General features: G+C 42.7%; 1 protein-coding gene across 9 annotated transcripts in view; it reads left to right on the top strand.

Moving 5' to 3' along the window:
- Positions 1–22363, top strand: part of r3hdm2 (R3H domain containing 2) — a 294265-nt gene that overhangs the window by 148288 nt on the left and 123614 nt on the right. For all 9 annotated transcript variants that reach the window (XM_078534495.1, XM_078534493.1, XM_078534494.1 and 6 more), the window contains 2 exons: positions 16756–16815; positions 20710–20850. In XM_078534495.1, the coding sequence (XP_078390621.1) occupies positions 16756–16815; positions 20710–20850 (201 nt within the window). The remainder of the gene's footprint in view (positions 1–16755; positions 16816–20709; positions 20851–22363) is intronic.

Raw genomic sequence — 22363 nt, 5'->3', positions numbered from 1 at the left:
ATTTCTTATGATCCTATCATCTTGGACAGATTCAACTGTGGCTTTCAAAAGAGAATTGGATCATTACCTGCAGAGGAAGAATTTGCGGGCTACAGGGAAAGGGTGGGGGAGAGGCACTTGCTGTCTGCAAGAGCAATTCACCCAGCACAGACACGATGGGCCAAATGGCCTCCTGTTCAGTAACCATCCAATGATTCTGTGATCTAAGTCTTTAGTTTATTTCTGTTGAGTTTAGTTAATCAAATGAAGAGAGGCATGTCAGGGATCCTCAGTCCCTGGAGTGTACAACCTGTTCCACGTGCAAATTCTAGGATGCTTCTTGTGTCTTGGACAACCACGTGCAAAAGGTGTCGTAGGCTGAAGCAGATCAAGCTACAGGTTTCGGAGTTTGAGAAGCAGCTGGCGTCACTGCAGTGCATCTGAGAGGCTGAGACTTTTGTGGATAGCACATCTCTGAATATTGTCACCCCACAGCTTAAGGGTGTGCAGGCAGAGTTGGGGAATGAGTTAATGGCCAGGCAGTCAAGGAGGACAGGGAAGATAGTGCAGGAGTGCCCTGAGTGCATCTCACTCTCTAACCGGTTTTTAGTTTTGAATGTTAAATGCATCAGTTGAGGCTAAGTACATAAACATGTAAGGCATTAATTGGATGGTTACTTAAGCAGTTATAAAGGCATGCTTATGGATACGAGTGGAGTCAGGAGATGTATACCTGTGATGTTTTACATTGTGAATAAATCTATTCCAAGTCAAGAATAGCTCAAGTTTCTTCCTTCACCAACTGGCCATCAGGAGTATAACACTGAATGGTAGTGAGAGTGATGGTTCCTTTGGGGAGTGTATCCATAGCCAAGTCCATGGCACCATGGCACCAGAGCTGACTCAGCAACTGCAGGAGGAAGACTAAGAAAGCAATAGCAATAGAGGATTTGATAGTTGGGTAAACAGGTAAGTGTTTCTATGGCCGCAGATGTGAATCCAGGATGATATGTTGCCTCCCTGTGCAAAGGCCAAGGAATCACTGAGCGACTGTGGAGCACTCCGAGGTGGGAGGGTAAACAGCCAGCAGCCCTGATCCATATCGGTATCAACAATGAGGTCTTGCAAGCAGATTTTAGAGAGCGAGGAAAGGAACTAGCAAGCAGGACCTCAAAGGTATTACTCTGGATTACTCCCTGTGCTATGTGCCAGTGAATATAGAAATAGAGGGTAAAGCAGATGAATCTATGGCTGGAGAGATGGTGCAGGAGAGAGGGCTTTAGATTCCTTGGATGTTGAGACTGGTTCAGTGGGAGATGGGACCTGTGCAGGCCAAAAGGGTTGCTTCTGAACAGAGCTGGGACCAATGTCCTTGCAGGGCAGTTTGCAAGTGCTACAGGGGAGGGTTTAAACTAACTTGGCAGGGGATGGGAACCAGGAGATGACACAAAAGAGAAAATCAAGGTGCATAAAGAATTGGGAGAGACAGATGACACCAAAGTAAGAAATAGTAAGGTATTAGGTGGGGTCAGAGTAAGAGGGAATGCACTAAGGCCTAAATTATGTTTACTGTGCACTTATGTGAACCCACAGTGTGTGGTAAATAAGGTTGGTGAGCTGCATGTGCAGGTAGCCATGTGTGAATATGATGTTGTGGTAATGTTGGAAACCTGGCTCATAAAAGGACAGGACTGGGACACAGTAATCCTAATACAAGGTTTCAGGAAAGAGAGGGAAGGAAGGAAAGGAGAAGGGGTGGCAGTCTTGATTAAGGAGAATATTACAGTACTGGAGAGAAAGGATGTCTTAGAGGGGTCCAGGACATAATCTATTTGGTTTCAGCTAAGAAATAATAGAGGTACCATTACATTGCTGGGTGTATTCAGTAGGCCACAAACTAGCTATCGGCGATCTTTCATGTCGAGGATAATTCTTCCTTGCAGATGGCTGGGTGCAGGTGAGATGTCAGTTCTGCCTGTGGGTTTGCAGGTGGCTTACGTACAAACTTGCATACAAACATATGAATTAGGAGCAGGAGTAGGCCATTCGGCCCCTTGAGACTGCTCTGCCATTTGATAAGATCATGGCTGATCTGATTGTGGCTTCAACTTCACTTTCCTGTCTACCCCCTATACTTTTTGACTCCCTTATCAATCAAGAATCTATCTAATTCAGCCTTAAAAATGTTCAATAACCCTGCCTCTACTGCTCTCTGGGGAAGAAAATTCTACAGACTAATGACCGTCTCAGAGAAAAAAAAATTCTCCTCATCTCCATCTTAAATGGGAAACCCCTTATTTTTAAACTCTGTCCCCTAGTTCTAGTTTCTCTCATAAGGGGAAACATCCTCTCAACATCCACTGTCAAGTTCCCCCAGGACCTTGTATGTTTTAATAAGATCACCCCCATTCTTCTAAACTCCAATGGGTATCACCCCAACCTGTCCAACCTTCCCTCATAAGATAACCGCCTCATCTCAGGAATCAGTCGAATGAACCTTTTCTGAACTGCTTCTAAGGAGACCAAAACTGTACACAGTACTCTAGGTGTGGTCTCACCAATGCCCTGTACAGCTGTAGCAAAACCTCCCTACTTTTATACTCCATTCCTCTCGCAGTAAACACCAACATCCCATTTGCTTTCCTAATCACTTGCTGTGCCTGCAGACTAACTTTTTGTGATTCATGTACCGGGACACCTGGATCCCTCTGTACTGCAGCATTCTGCAGTCTCTCTCTATTTAAATAATATGCTGCTTTTGTAGTCTTTCTGCCAAAGTGGACAAGTTCACATTTTCCCATATTATATTCCACCTGACCAATTTTTGCCCACTCACTTAACCTATCTAAATCCCTTTGTAGAGTCTTTATTTCCATTTCACAACTTACTTTCCTACCTATCTTTGTGTCATCAGAAAATTTAGCTACCATACCTTCAGTCCCTTTATCCAAGTCATTGATATAGGTTGTAAGTAGTTGAGGCCCCAGGACTGATCCTTATGGCACTGTACTGGTTAAAATTTGCCAACCCAAAAATGACGCATTTATCCCTATTTTCTACTTCCTGTTTGCTAACCAACCCTCTATTCATGATGACACGTTACCCCCTACACCATGAGCTCTTATTTTGGATAGTAACCTTTCCAAATGCCATTTGGAAATCCAAGTACACCACATCTACAGGTTCTCTTTTACCCATGTTACTTGCTACTTCCTCAAAGAGCTCTAATAAATTAGTCGAGCATGATTCCTCTCTCTCAAAATCATTTTGACTTTGCCTGATTGCATTAAGATTTTCTAAGTACCCTGCTCTAACCTCCTTAACAATAGATTCTAACACTTTCCTTTTGAGAGATGTTAGGACAGGATTTATGATCCTTGTCTTAGCCTTACAGGCCCTCCCACAGTGAGGTCATCGATTGTCGGCTGGGAGAGGTGGTGGTGGATTGTTGACTTGATTCCGTCTCTCTCACCGTTCTCTCTCAGTGACTGCTCTTGTTGATTGGAAGGTCTTGATGCTATTTTTGATGATGAGTTGCCATTTGGGACAAATGCTTTCCCATGTGTTGATGTTCATAGAGCAGACCTTCACGGAGATTGTCTTTGAAATGTTTCCTTTGGCTGCTATGTGAACGGGCTTCCTGAAACTGGGCCTTCTGTGTAGAGCACTTGGTTGGGCAGGCTTGAGATGGTCATTCTGACAACATGTTCCATCCATCTCAGCTGATGTGAGTTTTCCAGGGCCTCTATACTTGGCATACCTGTATCTTGAAGGATACTCATGTTTGTTCTTTTGACCTCCCCCTTGATTTGCAAGATCCTTCTAAGACAGTGTTGATGATGTTGTTCCAGGGCCTTGGTAAGGCTTCGATACATTGTCCAAGCTTCAGCATTGTTGAGAAGCATGGAGAGAACCACTGCCTGATTGACTTAGAGTTTAGTGTCAGGTCTGATATCACGATTCTCAAACTCAAATTTTAAAAAATTCATTCATGGGATGTGGGTGTCGCTGGCTAAGCCAGCATTTTATTGCCCATCCCAAATTGCCCTTGAGATGGTGGTGATGAGCTGCCTTCTTGAACTGCTGCAGTCACAGAATTGTTATGGTGTAGAAGGAGACCATTCGGCCCATCGCATCTGCACTGGTTCTCCAAATGAACATTATAACTTAGTGCCATTCTCCTGCTTTTTCCCCATACCCTTGCACGTTGTTTCTGTTCAAATAATTATCTATTGCCCTCTTGAATACCTCGATTGAACCTATCTCCACCACGCTCCCAGGCAGTACATTCCAGACTCGAACCACTCTGTGTGAAAAGGTTTTTTTCTCTCATCACATTTGCTTCTTTTACAAATCGCCTTAAATCTGTGCCCTCTCATTCTTGATCCCTTGACAAGCAGTAACAGTTTCTCCCTAACTATCCAGCCCCCTCATGATTTTGAACACTTTTATCAAACCTCTTCTTAGCCTTCTCCTCTCCAAGGAGAACAGTCCCAACCTCTCCGATCTATCTTCATAACACAAGTTCCTCATCCCTGGAACCATTGTTGTAAACATGTGATGTCGGTACACCCACAGTGCTGTTAAGGAGAGAGTTCCAGGATTTTGACCCAGTGACAGTGAAGGAACAGCGATATATTTCCAAGTCAGGATGGTGAGTGACTTGGAGGGGAGCTTCCAGGTGGTGGTGTTCCCATGTGTCTGCTGCCCTTGTCCTTCTAAATGGTAGTGGTCATGGGTTTGGAAGGTGCTGTCTAAGGAGCCTTGGTGAGTTCCTGTAGTGCATCTTGTAGATGGTACACACTGCTGCCACTGTGCAATAGTGGTGGAGGGAGTGAATGTTTGTGGATGGGGTGCCAATCAAGTGGGCTGCTTTGTCTTGGATGGTGTCGAGCTTCTTGAGTGCTGTTGGAGCTGCACTCATCCAGACAAGTGGCGGGTTTTCCATCACACTCCTGACTTGGACAGGCTTTGGGGAGTCAGGTGGTGAGTTACTTGCTGCAGGGTTCCTAGCCTATGACCTGCTCTTGTAACCACAGTATTTACATGGCTAGTCCAGTTCAGTTTCTGTTCAATAGTAACCCCCATGATGTTGATAGTGGGGGATTCAGTGATGGTAATGCCATTGAACGTCAAGGGGAGATGGTTAGATTCTCTCTTGTTGGAGATGGTTATTGCCTGACACTTGTGTGGCACGAATGTTACTTGTCACTTGTCAGCCCAAGCCTGGATATTGTCCAGGTCTTGCTGCATTTGGACATGGACTGCTTCAGTATCTGAGGAGTTATCAATGGTGCTGAACATTGTGCAATCTTCAGCAAACATCCTAACTTCTGACCTTCTGATGGAGGGAAGGTCATTGAGGAAGCAGCTGAAGATGGTTGGGCTGAGGACACTACCCTGAGGAACTCCTGCAGTGATGTCCTGGAACTGAGATGACTGATCTCCAGCAACCACAACCACCTTCCTTTGTGCTAGGCATGACTCCAATCAGTGGAGAGTTTTCCCCCCCGATTCCCATTAACTCCAGTTTTGCTAGGGGTCCTTGATGCCACACTCAATCAAATGCTGCCTTGATGAATACATACAAGATTCTGAAGGGACTTGACAAGGTAGATACTGAGAGGTTGTTTCCCGTGGCTTGGGAATCTTGAACATGTGTCACAGGATAAAGGGCTGATCATTTCGGATCAAATTGAAAAGACACTGTACAAATCGGCAAAGGGTAGTGGTAGGACAGAAGATTGGACAGATTTTAAGAACCAGCAAAGAATGACTAAAATAATAATAGAGGGAGAAGGTCGAGTATGACAGAAAGCTAGCTAGTAATAGTAATAACAGATAGTAGGAGGCTCTACAAGTATTTAAATAAGAAAAGAGAAACTAAAGCGAGTATTGATCCTCTAGAGAGAGAGCATCTAGGGAAGTGCTAATGGAAAACAAGGAAATGGCAGAGGCATTGAACAGGTATTTTGTGTCATAAAAGCACAAACTGCGGATGCTGGAAATCTGAAACAAAAACAAAAATTGCTGGAAAAACTCAGCAGGCCTGACAGCATCTGTAGAGAGGAAGCCAGAGTTAACGTTTCGAGTCCATACGACTCGATGTTCTGATGAAGAGTCATATGCACTCGAAACGTTAACTCTGTCTTCCTCTCCTCAGATGCTGTCAGACCTGCTGAGGTATTTTGTGTCTGTTTTCACTGTAGAGGACTTTGTGAACCTCCCAAAGATAGTTGAACATCAAAAGTTAAAGGGGGAGAGAGAAACTTAAAACAATCACCATTGCCAGGGAAAAGGTACTGGGAAAACCTTTGGACCTAAAAGCTGACAAATCCCCAGGACCAGATGGGCTGCATCCAAGGGCCTTACAAGAAGCAGCTGCAGAGATAGTAGATGCATTGGTTATAGTCTTCCAAAATCCCTTGGATTCTGGACGGGTTTCAGAGGTTTAGAAAATAGCTAATGTAACATGTTTATTCAAGAAGTAAGGGAGACAGAAAGCAGGAAACTACAGACCAGTTAGCCTAACATCTGTCATAGGGAAACTGCTAGAATCCATTCTTAAGGAGGTTATAGCAGGATATTTAGAAAATCATAATGGGAACAGGCAGACATGGCTTTGTGAAAAGGAAATTATGTTTTAACTAATTTATTGGAGTTCTTTGAGGAAGTAACAAGCAAGGTGGATAAAGGGGAACTTGTGAATGTGGTGCACTTGGATTTCCAAAAGGCATTTGACAAAGTGCCACACAGAATGAGATCTCATGATACAGGGGGTAACATATTAGCCTGGATAAAGGATTAATTAGCTAACAGGAAGTAGAGTGTAGCGATAAATGGGTCTTTTTTGGGTTGGCAAGCTGCAACTGGTAGAGTGTCACAGGGATCAGTGCTGCGGCCTCAACTATTTACAATGTATATCAATGATTTGGATGAAGGGACCGAATATATGGTTGCTAAATTTGCTGATGACACCAAGTGTGGTAGGAAGGTAAGTTGTTAAGAGAAGGTAGAGAGCCTGCAAAGAGATATAGATAGGTTAAGTGAGTGGGCAAAAAATTGGCAGATGGGGCATAATGTGGGAAACGTGAACTTGTCCACTTTGGCAGGAAGTGTAGAAAAGCAGTATATTATTTAAATGACGAGAGGTTGCAGAACTCGGTGATACAGAGGGATCTGGGTGTCTTTGTACATGAATCACAAAAAGTTAGTCTGCAGGTACAGCAAGTAATTAGGAAGGGAAATGGAATGTTGGTGTTTGCTGTGAGAGGAATGGAGTATAAAAGTAAGGAAGTTTTGCTACTGTTGGACAGTATCTTGGTGGACCCACATCTGGAGCACGGCGTACAGTTTTCATCTCCTTTTGAAAAAGGATGTATTGGTTTGGAAGCAGTTCAGAGAAGATTCATGCGACTCATTCCTGGGATGAAAGGGTTATCCTCTGAGGAAAGGTTGAGCAGGTTGGGCCAATGCCCGTTGGAGTTTAGAAGAATGAGAGGTGATCTTATTGAAACATAAGATTCTGAGGGGATTTGATAGGGTAGGTACCGGGAAGATGTTTCCACTTGTGGGAGAGACTAGAACTAGGGACACAGTTTAAAAATAAATTTTAAGGCCAAGATGAGGAGAATGTTTTGCTCTTGGGGTGGTTGTCCTGGGGAATTCTTTTCCCCAGAGGTCGTTGAATTTGCTCAAGGCTGATCTAGACAGACTTTTGGTAGATGAAGGAGTCAAGGGTTATAGGGGGGCATATATAGGAAAGTGGAGTTGAGACCACAATCAGATCAACCTTGATCTTACTGAATGACAGAGCCTGCTCGAAGGGTCGAATAGCCTAATCCTGCTCTGAAGTCCTGGTTTCCTATGTTCCTATGACTGAGATGAGAAATTTCTTCATTCAGCGGGTTGTGAATCTTTGGAATTCTCTACCCCAGAGGATTGTGGATGCTCCATCGTTGAAATATTTAAGGCTGAGATGGACAGACTTTTGGTCTCTCAGGGAACCAAGGGATATGTGGAGCAGGAGGGAAAGTGAAGTTGAAGCTGAAGATCAGCCATGGTTGTATTGAATAGTGGAATAGGCCAAATTGGCTGTATGGCCTACACCTGTTCCTGTTTCTTATGTAACACCACCGAATCCAATGTGCTCGCTCAGCCTCGGCCACCAACTAATGGGAAAGATATAGAGAAGCAAATTTGTCAGGAAATTACAGAGATGGGGAACTTTACACCATTACTATCCCAGACTATGTTAGGATAATTAATGAGCAAAGAGGGGCAAGAGTTTCCAAAGTGTATTCAGGAAAACTTTCTAGATTGGTATGTTTTCACTCCAACATTGCTGGATTTGGTTCTGGGGAATGAGGTGGGCCAAGTTGATCAAGTGCCAGTTGGGGATCATTTAGGGGATAGTGAACATAGGGTCTAGGTTAGCTATGGAAAAGGACAAGGAGAAATCCAGAGTAAGTATACTTAATTGGGGGAAGGACCAATTTAATTGTGTTGAGATCAAATGTAGCCCAGGTAAGTTGAAATCAAAGATCGACAGGCAAAACTGTAATTGAACAATGGGTTGCCTTTAATGAGGAGATGGATCGGTATAGTTGAGATATGTTCCCAAGAGGGAGAAAGGTAGGACAAACAAATCCTGAGATCTTTGGATGTCAAGAAAGATGGAGAGTAAGATGAAGCAGAAAAAGGGTGCATATAACAGAAATCAGGTTGATGATACAAGTGAGCAGCAGGCTGAAAATTGAGGAGAAGTGAAAAAATAAGTAGGAGGCAAGGAGAGTATAAGAGACTCGCAACTAACATAAAAGAGAATCCAAAGATCTCCTGTAGGCATATAAATTGTAAAAGAGTAAGATGTGGACGTGGGGCCGATTAGATTGATGTGTGTATATGGACTTCCAAATGGTGGTTGATAAAGTGCCACATAATGGGCTTGTCAGCAAAGTCAAAGCCATGGAATAAAAGGGTCAGTGGCAGAATGGATACAAAATTGGCTGAGTGACAGGAAACAGTAGTGGTGAATGATTGTTTTTCGGACTGGAGGATGGTATATAGGGGGGTTCTCCAGGGGTTAGTACTAGGACCCCTGCTCTTCTTGATATATATTAGTGACCTAGATTTTGGTCTAAAGGACACAATTTCAAAATTTATGGATGACTCAAAACCTGGAAGTAATGTGAACTTTGAGGGGAGCAATGATAGACGTCAAGAGGACGTAGACAGGTTGGTGGAATGCGCGGATACGTGGCAGATGAAATTTAATGCAGAGAAGCGTGAAATGATTCATTTTGGGAGGAAGAACAAGGAGAGGCAATATAAAATAAAGGATACAATCCTTAAGTGGGTGCAGAAGGGGAGAGATCTAGGGGTATACACGCACAACTTATTGAAGATGGCAGACCAGGGTGAAAGAGTGGTTAATAAGACATATGGGATCCTGGGCTTTATAAGTCAAGGCATGGAGTACAGAAGCAAGGGCGCTATGATGAACCTTTATAAATGACTTGTTCGACTTCAACTGGAGTATTGTGTCCAGTTCTGGGCACCACACTTTAGGAAGGATGTGAACATGTTGGCGAAGGTGCAGAACAGGTTGATGCGAATGGTTCCAAGGATGACGGAATCGGTTACATTGACTGGAAAATCTGGAGTTGTTCTCCTTCTCGAAGAGGAGGTTAAGAAAAGACATGACAGAAGTATTCAAAATCATCAGAGGTCTGGGCAGGGTAGACATGGGGAGAAACTTTGCCACGAGATGAAGTCAAGGTGTCAGAGGGAGTGCACAAACCTCCAAACAGCACATCTACCCAACCCTTCAAGCACCACCTGCCCCACATGTGGCAGAGTCTGCAGACCACACACTGGGTTTATCAGCCATCTCAGAACCCATTAAACCAGAGTGGTAACAAGTCATCCTCAATCCCAAGGGACTGCCTAAGAAGATGACGGAGGCAAGTCATGTACATGACTTAATCATTCCTTTCCTAGATGCAATTATAGATGTGGTACATTCAGTAGTTTGAAATGAATCTAATGTCTTTATTAGTGGTAGCATAGCCCATTAGCTTGAAGAGAACCTTCTCAATGTCTTTAGTCTCACCCAGTGCAAGTTGGAAGCAACATAGGGCATAAACATAATGGACAGAAATGAACGCATCAGATTATCTGCACTGTATGCAGATGTGATAACAAAATAAACAGCACAGAGCCTGTGGCAATGCGAAACTTTGTCGCCTTATGCCTTTTTCAATAAGAAATAAATTTAAAATGGAAACTGCCCTTCCTTACCAAGTTTAAAAATCACTCTCCGGGAAAACAGCTGATGACAGAAATCTTTTTAAAGACCAGGAAATGTGTTTCGACTTGCCAATGTATACAGCTTGACAGATAGAGGTAGGAATTGATCTTTCTGAATACTGACTTATTAGGATAGCCTGTTGTAAGACATGTAAGGCCTCTGTAGCGGGAATGTGCAAAGGAAATGACAATTTGCAAATGTTGACAGTTCACTTCACAAGGTGCAAAACCTGTCGAGCTGCATCGATGTAAAAAGCAATGGTTGTAGCACAAGGGAATTGCATGACCTAAAACACAGCTCTAGTTTCTAGTTTTCGGTTATGTCATGTTATCCGAACTTTGTGCACACTGAATCTTATGTCGTCTAAGCATAATATCTCTCAAATATCTACCAAGAGACAAACCTGACTCTTTCATCCAAAAGTTCTTCTGATAATCAGAGATCTTTAAGAAATATTTCCAAAAAGCTACCCCTTGCGGACGGCTCCTAGTTTTATCATTTTCAAGCATTGTGCTCATTCAGTCTGTTACAGTGGATCAGAAATCATTTGTCTGTATGGTTAGTTGTGGAAGCATGTTATTTCCATCTTTTGGAAATTTCAAGAAAATGTGATGGGTATCCTACAGTAAGCAGTATACCACGAAATGGGGTTAATTGTCAGACCTGGGCATGATATTCCATATATGGTGAGAACAATGATGCACGTTTTGGTTTGTAAAGCACTTTTGTCTTGCCTATGGAAGCTGGCATCTAGCCAGGTACACGAAGGAAAAGGATAGTGCCTGAAATCCAGGCCTGGGCCAATAGACAAGTGGGCTGACTGTCTTGCCAAGCGACTGGAAAATATGGATGAGCCACTCCCTTTCCTCTCAGCCAATCAAGGTGGATGCCAGTGATTACTTTTTTTATTTGTTCATTGGACGAGAGCATCGCTGGCTAGGCCAGTGTTTGTTGCTGATCCCTAGTTGCCCTTGAGAAGGTGGTGGTGAGCTGCCTTCTTGAACCGCTGCAGTCCATGTGGTGTAGGTACACCCACAGTACTGTTAGGGAGGGAGTTCCAGGATTTTGATCCAGTGACAGTGAAGGAACGGCGGTATATTTCCAAATCAGGATGATGTGTTCCCATATATCTGCTGCCCTTGTCCTTCCAGGCGATAGAGGGCACAGGTTGGAAGGAATTGCTGCAGTGCATCTTGGAGAATTGTGCACACTGCTGCCATTGTGTGCCTGTGATGGAGGGAGTGAATGTTTAATATCATGGATAGGATGCCAATCAAATGGGCTGCTTTGTCCTGGATCAGTCGTGTTTCTTGAGTGTTGTGGAGCTTGATATCATGTAGAGTGAATCAAATTGACTGAAGACTGGCATCTGTGATGCAGGGGACCTTGGGAGGAGACCAAGATGGATCATCCACTCAGCACTTCTGGCTGAAGATTATTGCAAATGCTTAAGCCTTGCCTTTTGCACCAGTGTGCTGGGCCCCCCACCATCATTGAGGATGGGGATGTTTGTGGAGCCTCCTCCTCCAGTGAGTTGTTTAATTGTCCTCCACCATTCACAACTGGATGTGGCTGTGGGATTGCTTTTCAGCAAAAGCAGAATGCGATAGACATAGGTCTATCGCATTCTGCTTTTGCTGTTTAGCATGCATGTAGTCCTGTGTTGTAGCTTCACCATGTTGATATATCATTTTTTGGTATGTCTGCATGGTGCTGCTCCTGGCATGCTCTCCCGCGCTCCTTTATTGATCCAGGGTCAGTCCCTTGGCTTGACAGTAATGGTCAAGTGAAGGATATACCAGTGATGTACCGGAGCATGGACCCGGGAATTTCAGTTCCTGACAAACTTTCCTTTTTAAAATGAAGAACTTGAGGAACATCAACTACAAGGAACAAAAAGATTGACAGAATATTTTACAGCTTATGCCCTATTTAGTGCCATGGATTAGATGGCACATCCATCAATTTCGTAACTGCATCTTTCTAAGAGCTGTTGACTCTGGTTTGACCCGGTGTTTTGGGCCTTAGCCCTACGTTGTCATGTTCCTCCTCTTTGAACCTTTTTGACTTCCTGCCTGATAGAGTTCTTGTACTCAGCTGTTGCAGAGTATCCTGGTTTTCAATCTGTTGTTTTAGTTATACAGATCCATTCCTACTATAAAGGGTAAATTATTGTCATGCATTTGACTTCTTGGCTGACTTGTTTTATCTTATGACTGGGGCAGAGTTACTGCTTTGGGCACAATCAGTAATCCGGATACAAGTTACGCTCAAAATTGCACTAGTTTTCAGAAGTGTGTATTTTTATTTTGCTTCAATTTCTGCTCAAAATCATTTGCATGTCGCCAATTGTAAAATTTTCCCTAAACCAGCACAGTCAGTGATTTTTTTTCGTTTTTTTTTGTATTAAAAAATATTCCTCGATATAGTTAAGAGTGGGAACCTGGTGCAGTTTGATTAATGTAGTTTGATCAAAATGCTTATTTTTTGTGATAAACCCATTTTCAGAGTTCCTGGTCCAGCACCTGCGAGCAATCCAATTTTGCGTAACTAAAAACCACTTTGGAAAAGCTCTGTAGAATGATTTACTGGTTACATTGTGTTTGGTAGTCAGTTTCTTAGTCTACTAAATATTTTTAATATTTAAAAGGTGCATATTAGTGTCCATGTGCCAAAAAAAGTCTAATTTTAAGAGCCACAAATGGATACAATTAGCAGACATTTGCCATGGTGATTAATTGAATTTGTGGGTGTGGGCAGGGCCAACTTCCATCATGAAACTTTCAAGCTAGTACAGAAGGTTGCAGAAGCTTGATTTCTGCTGCATGTAATATGTATTTGAAATTCCTCGATCTTTTGTGCTGGTTTGGCTGCTATTGGATGAACTGGGAGGGAAAAAACAGCACAACCCAGCAGAACTTTCAGGTCCTGATTTTTAGTTGTAGAAGCTGCATCTTACTCAAAAACACATTAAATGTTCTCTGACAGACTGAGTTACAGACTGCTTCAGCTAGGCAACATCTATCAGAATGATACACCATTCCCCACAATTTATTTGAGTCGTATTTCACTGAACATAGCCCCCCGCTCCAAGTCTAGTGTTACAATTATGAGGTTTATAACATTATGTTTTGGGACTGTGCCTTTAATTTAGGGTAAAATGAAAGGGGTCGTGTGACCTGTTCTGAAGTCTGCCTAACAACGGGTCTAGGTGACATGGCTGTTAAAGATTAAAGGGAGGCCTGGGTTGTTTTGCTGGAAAGAAGGTATAAAGTGTCCACACTTGGACACATTGGCAGCAGCATATGTGTTTATATTGGTTAGACTGTTAGTCTCCAAAGTCCTAGGAAGGTGTTGAGAATGTTGGGTTGTAAACAGTTATGTTTTAAACTGTCCATTTATTTCCATGATAAAAGAGAGTTGGATACTCAAGAATAGCTAATCAACATTTCTACATGGTTACAAGGCCCATGTGATTCATGATGCTATAGAGATGGGATTTGAGAAGGGAAGGGTTTCTAATATATCCCTGAAACACTCAGACGCAGGCATCTGCCAGGATCTGGGAAAGAGAGAGGGCGAGAAGCAAGAGGCCGAAAGTCTCTATGGTTCACCACGCAGGAATGCAGGTGGGAGCTCATGCTTGGATTGAAAAGACCAAATCTGTGAGGATTCAAAACAAGGCTGGAAGATTTGGCTAGCTTGCGCTAGAGGGAGAATCGCCAGGAAAAACCTCACTTTGAAAGACATTTCTGGGGTTGAAAGTTATCAGGCTAGGAAAGGAAAGGGACAGAATGAAATCCTCGGGAGCTAAGAATCACTTTGGACTGGGCCTGGGAAATTCAAATGGCTACTTAAGGGACACCATAAAGTAAATGAAGTGGATTTTATGGTTGTTATGAGGATGTGCTTTTTTAAAAAATATACAATTTCTAATTTTTTCTTTTCCTGCCTGGATTTTTAAAAAAACACTGAAATCCTCTAAAGACAATGGAGACTGCCAGATGGCTACAACATACAGCTTGCATTCCGCCAAGTGGGATGGAAAAGACCCTCAACCCCTGGGGATTGTGAGAGACCCCATCCCCCTTTGGCTTTAAACTATCCTAAAACTTTGCAAAAATGTCTGAGTTAAGACATCAAAATGCAAGTACCTGTTCTGAAACAATGACTGCAGCAGACTTGGATTAATGGAATTTCTCTGGAATATACAGCTAGCAAGGCACTTTAAGAATCTGATTACCAAGTAGGAGAGAAATGAAGAACGCTGTAATGAAACAGGATGCCCAAACTGTTTACTGTCGCTCACTTGCGCTCTTGCTATCTCGCTCGCTCTCACTCTCGGAAGTACTGTGCCCGGATTTGCAAAGTAACCATCCTGCAAAGAGAAATCTAGTGCAAACTGAGATCTCTTGGGAATAAAACGTGGAAATCTGCTCCATCCAACTATACCCAGGAAGACAACTGATCAAAATGGCCACAACGTGGAATTACCACACCGAGACACAGGAAATTCCTAGGGATGTGTGTTTTCTACCACAAGTTTGCCCTAACTTCAGTACTATGGCTGTCTCCCTAATAGACCTATTATCGAAAAAACCAATGGTAGTGTGGACAGAGATGCTGAAAAAATTTTGAGAAGCTGAAAACCATTCTAGCAAACAAACCAGTGTTAACAGCTCCAGACTTCAACAAAATACTTGAAATAGCCATTGATGTTAGCGACCTCAGTGTAGGGGTTGCCCTACTCCAGGAGGATAAATGAGGCATAAAGAGGCAAATCGAGTATTTCTCCCAGAAATTGAACAAACACCAGAAACGCTATTCTGCTGTGGAGAAAGAAACCTTAAGATTATTACCGGCTCTCAAGCACATCGAGATATATGTCCAAAATGGCTGTACAGGCCACAGTCGATACGGATTGCAATCACTTAACCTTTGTGGAAAAATTCAAAATCAAAATTGTGAGATTTTCATTGGGAGTGTGTTCCTGCAACCATATCATTAAAAAAAATTACCCGTGTTGCAGGAAAAAATGTGATCATGGATGATCTGTCCAGAGTTTAAAACCCACATAGCAACAACAACCAAACCTCAACAGAACCAACAAAGTTGAAAGGAAGATGTGAGGGTGTGGATGAATGTGTATGTATGGATTCTGCTTACTTTTTTCATTTTTATTTGTTTTTTCCCAGTCTTGTCATATAATAAGAGTGAACCTCATTTCATTCCACATGGTGCGGAAGTGTTATGAGGATGTGCTTTTTTTTCAAGGTACAATTTCTATTTTTTCCTTTTCCTGGCTGGATTATTTTTATTTAAAAAAAAATAACTGAAACCCTCTGAAGACAATAGAGACTGCTCAGACATCTATAAAATGCAGCTTGCATTCCACCAAGTGGGGTGAAGAGAAAAGACACTCAATTTCCTGGGGAGCATGAAAGACCCCATCTCCTTGTTGGCTTTACACTATCCTGAAAGTTTGCAAATGTTTCTGAGATGAGACATCAAAATGCAATTACCTGTTCTAAAACAATAACTGCAGGAGACATGGACCGGTAGAATTTCTCTGGAATATACAGCCAGCAGGGTAATTTAAGAGTTTGTTTACCAAGCAGGGGAGAGATTAAGAATGCTGGACTGAAACAGGCCACAAAAGCTGTTTTTTCACATTCGCGGTTGCAAAGAGAAACCTGCTGCAAACAGAGCTCTTAGGAACAAAACGTTGAAATCTGCTCCATACAACTCTTCCCAGGAAGACAACTGAACAAAATGGCTGCAATGTGGAATCACTGCATTGAGACCAGCCAAAGATCAGTTAACCATACACTCCTTTGTCTTCTTCACGAACTGTAAAAAAAAATTTCTTAAGCTATCCACCTCTTCTGCCATCTGTATATCTGTGTGTGTGTGTGATGTATGAATGAATGGTGGCTACGATTTACCTAGTTTTTTTTAAATTCGGGAAATAGTTTCAATAAATTCATTCCGTTCTTTGTTTAACCTAAGAAAACCTGTCTGACTAATTCTTTACAATCTGAAAGCGTAAATAGTGGGACTCCTGCAGTATTGGGAAAGCACATACTCTCTAAATCGATAACAAAAATTGTCAGACCTGAAGAGGGAGAATAGGGGAGTCATTTTTACCTCTCCTCACGTGGCTGTAACATTGTGTTAAAAGTAAAAGGGGGAATTTCTGTTCTGTTTAAGGAATAAGTTGCCTACAGCAATAGTTTAGTCAGCAGTGCTTTTAGTCTCTCTGTCACAGCAAAAGTCTTAAAACGCGAAATTTTGTCATGTCAACCTTTCAGCTATCAACTGGAAGTTCAATGTTTAAAAAAAGTTAACAGTCTCTACAAAGATCATAACACTAGGAAATCATACTAGTTACTTTCTGTGCACATTTCTCAATTTTGCTGCATTAAATGTGTATTACTGTGTAAATCGATTATTGTGCCTTCCAGGGACAGGATGATGCTGCTAAAATTAGAACAAGAAATTCTGGACTTTATCAGTGATGACAAGTAAGTAAATTATTGCTGCCTGTGTTGACACAAATAGTATTGTGTGAGATGACCAGTGTGCCAATGAAAGCATGCTTGAACATTTAACTAAGTTTTGTTCAGATAATGTTGCATATTGGAGGATATTTCATATGTGAATAACCTATTTAAAGTTAATTTTGATTATGTTTGCCTTCAGCGCTAAACATGCTTTGAAAAGTGCAGGTTTCAGTTTTCTGTTTCCTAATAATGGGGTTATTTTGGTGAAAGGGTGAAAACTAGAACTAAATGCGTGCTGTGCTAATAAGACACGCCTGTTTGAAAGTCTGGTTTTTGCATGTAAATCTGATTGCTAGGATTCCAATGTGCCTGGAGATGCTAAAACAGCCATTGAGCGCTGATTAGACACAGTTTTCATGGAGCAGTGTATGGGGGCTCTGTGCATCCACTTCCGCTGAAGTGGTGGAGTGCGCTGGCTGACCCACAGTTTGACCTGTTTCAGAATGGCCCGTGACCAAGTGAGAGGGCGCAGAAGTTCTCTGATCAGGTCCTGGTGGAGGAAGCCTAGAGGAGGAATGTCCAGTACCAACAGGAGTTAAGAGCCTGCTCACCCTCTTGTCTCCTCCCATCCCTCCTGCAGACCAAGGGGGATCCCTAGCAAGATGCCCATGACCAAGCATTCCCTTTCTTTTGGTGACTCCTATAAGGTGTCCAATAAGGTAGAGCAGCACAACACTCACTGTTTTTCGGTGAAGTCCTCAGAGAATTTATAGATTCAATTTTGCAGCATTGAAGTCACAGAGTCATAGAATTATACAGCACATAAGCAGGCCCTTCAGCCCATCGTGTCCGTGCCGGCCATCAAGCACCTATCCATTCTAATCCCATTTTCCTGCCCCCCCCCCTCCCCCCCGCCTCACCTCATAGCCCTGTATACTATGGCATTTCAAGTGCTAAATACTTCTTAAATGTTGATGAGAGACTGTTTTCTCCAGACTATGGAATAAAAGTTTGACTTTCCCTGTTTCGAATACATCTCCCTTACTGATGCTGAAGGATCTGTCCTCCATTTAGCCCCAGTTAAGATTGCAGATCCAAGGTGCGCCACTCAATTACATGTTCCTCAAGTCACTTGTCTCCCTCTTGAAGCTGTCTGCTTGCCATTCCCTTACGACTAGTTTTCTGTTTTGCCTGATGCTGAGTGGCATTTCTTTCTGACTCGACTTAAAATGGGGATAGGTTGTAAAAGAACCTCTGTGAATCTGACATCATGTCATCAGATGGTTTTACATAGGGGCAGCGTGTGGATGAGAAATAGGTGGGGGCTGAGGATAGACCCTTGGTCGGACTGCAGAGCGATGGGGGGTGGGAAGATTATCCATTGCAGGAGATTCTCCGGTTACAACTGAAGAGGCAAAAGTGGGCCAAGCAATAGCAGTCCGACTCACTGGGCAACAGAGAAGAGTTGGAGGAGGAGGAGAGTGTGGTTGGGCGTATCAAAGGCTGCAGAAAGGTTGTTTCTCTCTCCACAGATGTTGCCTGACCTGAGTGTTTCCAGCTTTTACTGAACATATATCAGACTTGCAGCATTCACAGTATTTTGCCATTGTATTTGAAGATCATTTGACCGTCCCAGAAAGTCTCCAGGATGTATTTCAAAAGTCCTCTTCAAACCTCCTTCAGCAAATGATCCAATCACAATGAGGTTTATGTCTGCAAGATGAGAAATTGTGCACGCAGAAATTAGTCTGTTTAGTCATTGATTTGAATCTGAGATTTTGATGCTTTGCACTTAGGCCCTGACTTTTTCCTGCTTCAGAATTTTGGACAAATTAAGTTGTCATAAAGTAAAGCGTAAAATTGAGATTTAAAAACTGTAAGCAGAACAAAATGATGCAGGAACTGATGGTCTTGGGGTATTATTTTCTCTTAATCAACATTAAAGATATGACCTGGCAAATAAGTAAGCACTAAGCATGATATGCTCTGGTGAGTGGAATAAGAAATTGCAAGGAAAGAAAAAGGATTCAAATTTATATAGCACCTTACCCCAAAGCTCCTGAGAGCCAATCAATTATTTTTCAAGTGCAGTCACTGTTGTTACATAGACAACATGGCAGCCAATTTATGCCATTCAATATGATCACGGCTGATCCTCTATCTCAACGCCATACACCCACATTCTCCCCATACTTCTTGACCCCTTTAGAGTCCAGAAATTTATCTATTTCCTTCCTAAATATATTCAGTGACTTGGCCTCCACAGCCTCCTGTGGTAGGGAATTCCACAGGTTCACCACCCTCTGAGTGAAGAAGTTTCTCCTCATCTCAGTCCTAAATGGACTAGCCTGTATCCTGAGACTGTGACCCCTTATTCTAGACTCACCAGCTAGAGGAAACATCATCCCTGCATCCAGTCTGTCCATCCCTGTCAGAATTTTATGTTTCAATCAGATCCCCTCTCATTCTTCTAAACCCCAGTGAATACAGTCCTAGTCGGCCCAATCTCTCCTCATACGACAATCCTGCCATCCCAGGAATCAGTCTGGTGAACCTTCACTGCACTCCCTCTATGGCAAGTATATCCTTTCTTTGGGAAAGAGACCAAAACTGCACACAATACTCCAGGTGTGGCCTCACCAAGGACCTGTACAGCTGCAGTAAGACATCCTTGCTCCTGTACTCAAGTCCTCTCGCAATGAAAGCCAACATACCATTTACCTTATTAACTGTTTGCTGCACCTGTATGCTTGCTTTCAGTGATTGGTGTACAAGGCCACCCAGGTCCCTTTGTACATCAACATTTCCCAATCTCTCACCATTTAAATAATACTCTGCCATTCTGTTTTTCCTACCAAAGTGGATAACTTCACACTTATTCACGTTATACAGCATCTGCCATGTATTTACCCACTCACTCAACTTGTCTAAATCACCTTGAAACCTCTTAACACCCTCCTCACCACTCACATTCCCACCTAGTTTTGTGTCATCAGCAAACTTGGGAATATTACATTTGGTTCCCCCATCCAAATCATTGATATGTATTGTGAATAGCTGGGGCCCAAGCACTGATTCCTGTGGTACCCCACTAGTCACTGCCTAGGGATGTTCACAGAGCAGGTCAATCTATAAACCTTTGAAAAAAAGGAGGCGGGATGATTATCTTTAAAAATATTCTCTTTACAAGCGTAATTGCTCCACGAGCATCTACAACCAGTAATCCTTGAACTCACCAGGCGAATATCTTGCTCCAGCAAAGGCCCCTCAGATTTCAGTTTACTAAAGAAGGATTTTGGCTTTGGTTTTTTTTTCTCGTTGAAACAGCAACAACACTTCCGTTTCTGCGCCTTTTTTTAATCAAAATTAACCCGCCTTTAATCATGGGTTCAAACTAGTCACCGCCTACCACGCTGAAAAAGACTCATTTATCCGCACTCTGTTTCCTGTCTGCTAATCAATTCTCAATCCATGCCAATATGTTACCCCCAATCCTATGTACTTTGACTTTGCACACTAACCTCTTAAGTGGGACTTTATCAAAAGGTTTCTGAAAACCCAAATACACCACATCCACTGGTTCTCCCTTATTTATTCTGGGTGAGAGAGGAATGTTGTTTAGAACAAAGGGGGAACTCCCTGCTCTTCTCGTAGTACCATGGTATTTTTAATCTCCACTTCCACAGAGCCCCATCTACTTGTTATCATCTACAGAATGGCACCTTTAACAATGCAGCATCCCTTCAGTTCCCCACTGGAGGCGTGAGCCTAGATTAAACATCCAAAGTAAAGAAATAGAGTTGCTCTCTCAAATTTAGTTTCCTCTCTTTATAAAATCTGTTTCATCTGAATGAGAGAGTTGTAGGTGCGGCTCCTGCACAAACATTTTATTTAATGGTTTTATGTTATTTTCAGTAATCAGTACAAGAAATTTCCTCAGATGACCTCGTACCACAGAATGCTCTTACACAGGGTGGCTGCATACTTTGGAATGGATCATAATGTTGACCAAACTGGAAAAGCTGTTATAATTAATAAGACAGTAAATACGCGAATGTAAGTACGGTGTAATTTAAAAGCATTGAAGACCATTTTTGTATGCTTTTTTTTTTAGCGAAATCCCCACTGGTGTGATTTGACTATAAACTGACTATCTCTAAAGCCCCTTTTTGTTGACCTGGTAATATTAACGCAATCTCCACCACTTAGAACCATAGAAAAGTTACAGCACAGAAGGAGGCCATTCGACCCATCTTGTCCATGCCAGCCCCAGGACACCCAGGTGCCCTTTCTAATCCCATAGCCCTGCACCCGGCCCATAGCCCTGCAGCTTACAGCACTTCAGGTGCAGATCCAGGTACTTTTTAAAAGAGTTCAAAGTTTCTGCCTCTACCACCAACTTGGGCAGCGAATTCCAGACACCCACTGACCTCTGCGCAAAAAAGTTCTTCCTCATGTCCCCCCTACACCTTCTGCCACTTATCTAGAATCTATGTCCCTTGGTTCTAGAATTCTCCACCAAGGGAAACAATTTTATCCTGTCCACTCTATCTATTCCCCTCATAATTTTGTACACCTCAATCAAATCACCTCTCAGCCTTCTTTGTTCTAAGGAAAATAACCCCAACCTATCCAACCTCTCCTCGTAGCTACACTTTTCTAACCCTGGCAACATTCTTGTAAACCCCCAATACCTTGTCACTCCCTATATCAATTTGCTTAAGAACCTTGCAGTTTCTCTCCCCGAGTTCAATACCTTCATCCTCATTCTCTTGGGTGAAGACGGATGTGAACTATTCATTCAACACTCTAGCAATGTCCTCTGGCTCCACCCATAGATTGCCCCCTTGGTCTCTAATGGGCCCTGCTCTTTTCTGGTTATCCTCTTCCCATTGATATACTTATAGAATATCTTGGGATTTTCCCTACTTTTACCAGCCAGAGCTTTCTCATATCCCCCAATCCAAAACATTTTTTTGCAACTTATCGATTTCTTTGTCCATAACAAACTTAAACTGTACCATGTTGTGGTCGCTATCGCTAAAATGCTCGCCCACTACCACCTCAGCCACCTGTCTGGCTTCATTCCCCAGAATTAGGTCCAGCACTGCGCCGTCCCTTGTTGGACCCTCTGCATATTGGCCTAAAAAGTTCTCCTATACACATTTCAAGAAATCCACTCCATCCAAGCCCTTAACACTATGTCTATCCCAATTAATGTTGGGAAAGTTGAAATCACCTAATATAATTACCCTGTTGTTATTGTTTTTACACACCTCCACAAATTTTGCACATATTTGCTCCTCAATTTCCTGCTGACTCTCTGGAGGTCTATTATAAACACCTAACAACGTGGCTGCCCCTTTTTTATTCCTAAGCTCTACCCACAAAGCTTCATTCGATGGCCCCTCCAAGATATCACCTCTCCTTACTGCAGTAACTGACTCCTTAACTAATAATGCAACGCCTCCTCCTCTTTTACCCCCTCCTTTGTCTCGCCTGAAGATTATATATCCTGGAATGTTGAGCTGCCAATCCTGCCCTTCCCTCAACCATGTCTCTGTGATGG

The sequence above is a fragment of the Cetorhinus maximus genome, chromosome X (assembly GCF_964194155.1).
Source record: "Cetorhinus maximus chromosome X, sCetMax3.hap1.1, whole genome shotgun sequence".
Lineage (NCBI taxonomy): Eukaryota > Metazoa > Chordata > Chondrichthyes > Lamniformes > Cetorhinidae > Cetorhinus > Cetorhinus maximus.
Note: the sequence above shows the minus strand (reverse complement) of the source record. Positions and strands in the feature narration are given on the sequence as shown.